This window comes from Monopterus albus, unplaced genomic scaffold (genome assembly GCF_001952655.1).
Source record: "Monopterus albus unplaced genomic scaffold, M_albus_1.0 scaffold16.1, whole genome shotgun sequence".
Taxonomy (NCBI): Eukaryota; Metazoa; Chordata; class Actinopteri; order Synbranchiformes; family Synbranchidae; genus Monopterus; species Monopterus albus.
Genome location: NW_018127896.1, coordinates 669,743 through 671,026, shown reverse-complemented (window position 1 = coordinate 671,026; position 1,284 = coordinate 669,743). Strand labels below are relative to the sequence as shown.

Sequence of the window (1,284 nt, the reverse complement as noted above, 5' to 3'; positions counted from 1 at the left end):
TCGACTTTCAAATGAGTTATGTTTAGGTCTAGGGTTGATTAATAGGCTTGAGTCAAAGATCGCTGCCACGCCACCACCTCGGCCTGTGTTTCGAGGGATGTGACAGTTACTGTGACTAGGTGGAGTGGATTCATTTTGGCTGACATATTCTTCCTGCTGTAACCATGTTTCAGTAAGACACAATAAGTCAATGTGATGTTCACTTATCAAATCATTCACTAACAGAGATTTAGATGAGAGAAATCTGATATTTAATAGACCACATTTGATTGTCCTATTACTTTCTACTATAAGAGTTGTCGTCCTAATTTTAATTAGGTTCTTATGAATAACTCCTCTCGAGTTGATTCTTGATTTATATAATTTAGGTGGTCGGGGAGGAATGGGACAGACATGAGTATACAGTGACCACTGACCACTGAAATCTTATCGGTTATGGATCCTTGAATCCAAGTGAAAGTTTGGAACAAATCTGAAGAAGTTCTCTCAAGGCAATTGAGATATCATATTCAAGAGAACGGGATGAATGGATGTGCAAAAAACTCGCCAGCACAGAAGAATAAAATATAGACATATACTTGAGTGGATGCATTTCCCGTTAGGTTCATCATCTACAAATGTCTGTATAAGGAGTTTCTGCTGATGTGTTCTCCAGGAATCTCCCAGAGGAACCAACCTGGTGACCCTGATGGACACAACGGCCCAGGCAGTGATACAGGAGGATGGATCTGTCTATTGCCAGCCTGACACTCTGTTTGAAGGTTTGTCATCTATGCCATCACTATGTTTGATTTAAAGGCAGTTTAACCCTCCCAGTGTAATGAGTAATGATTACTCTTCAGGACTGGAGCTGCCAGCAATCAACTACAACTTCAACTCTAAAAAGTACAGATACTTCTATGGGTCCAGGATGGAGTTGTCTCCTCTTCTCCTCAACAAGGTATGACAACTCAGAATAGTAGCAACACAAACATCTTTCGCTTATGACTATGATGGTAAAATGAATCAGAAATCAACTGCAAGGGGACATAACACATTTGAACTGTTGGTCCACCACTCTGGTTTGACTGAAATATCTCAACAACCAAGAAAGTTTGTACAGACATTCATGGTCACAAGAAGATAAATCATGCTGACTTCAGTGATTCCCTGACTCTGGTGCCGCCAGACACTTCACTGAAATTTCTACATAAATATTCAATGAACTGCCTTGAAATGTGGTCCAAACATTCAAGGTACCATGACATTGGACCCTAATGACTTTGGTGGTTCCCTGACTTGGTC

At 40.6% G+C, this 1,284-nt stretch overlaps 1 protein-coding gene across 4 annotated transcripts in view; it reads left to right on the top strand.

The window, feature by feature from the left end:
- The window catches only part of bco1l (beta-carotene oxygenase 1, like), a 21,060-nt gene that overhangs the window by 16,947 nt on the left and 2,829 nt on the right, over positions 1–1,284 (top strand). For all 4 annotated transcript variants that reach the window (XM_020591942.1, XM_020591943.1, XM_020591939.1 and 1 more), the window contains 2 exons: positions 656–761; positions 843–940. In XM_020591942.1, the coding sequence (XP_020447598.1) occupies positions 656–761; positions 843–940 (204 nt within the window). The remainder of the gene's footprint in view (positions 1–655; positions 762–842; positions 941–1,284) is intronic.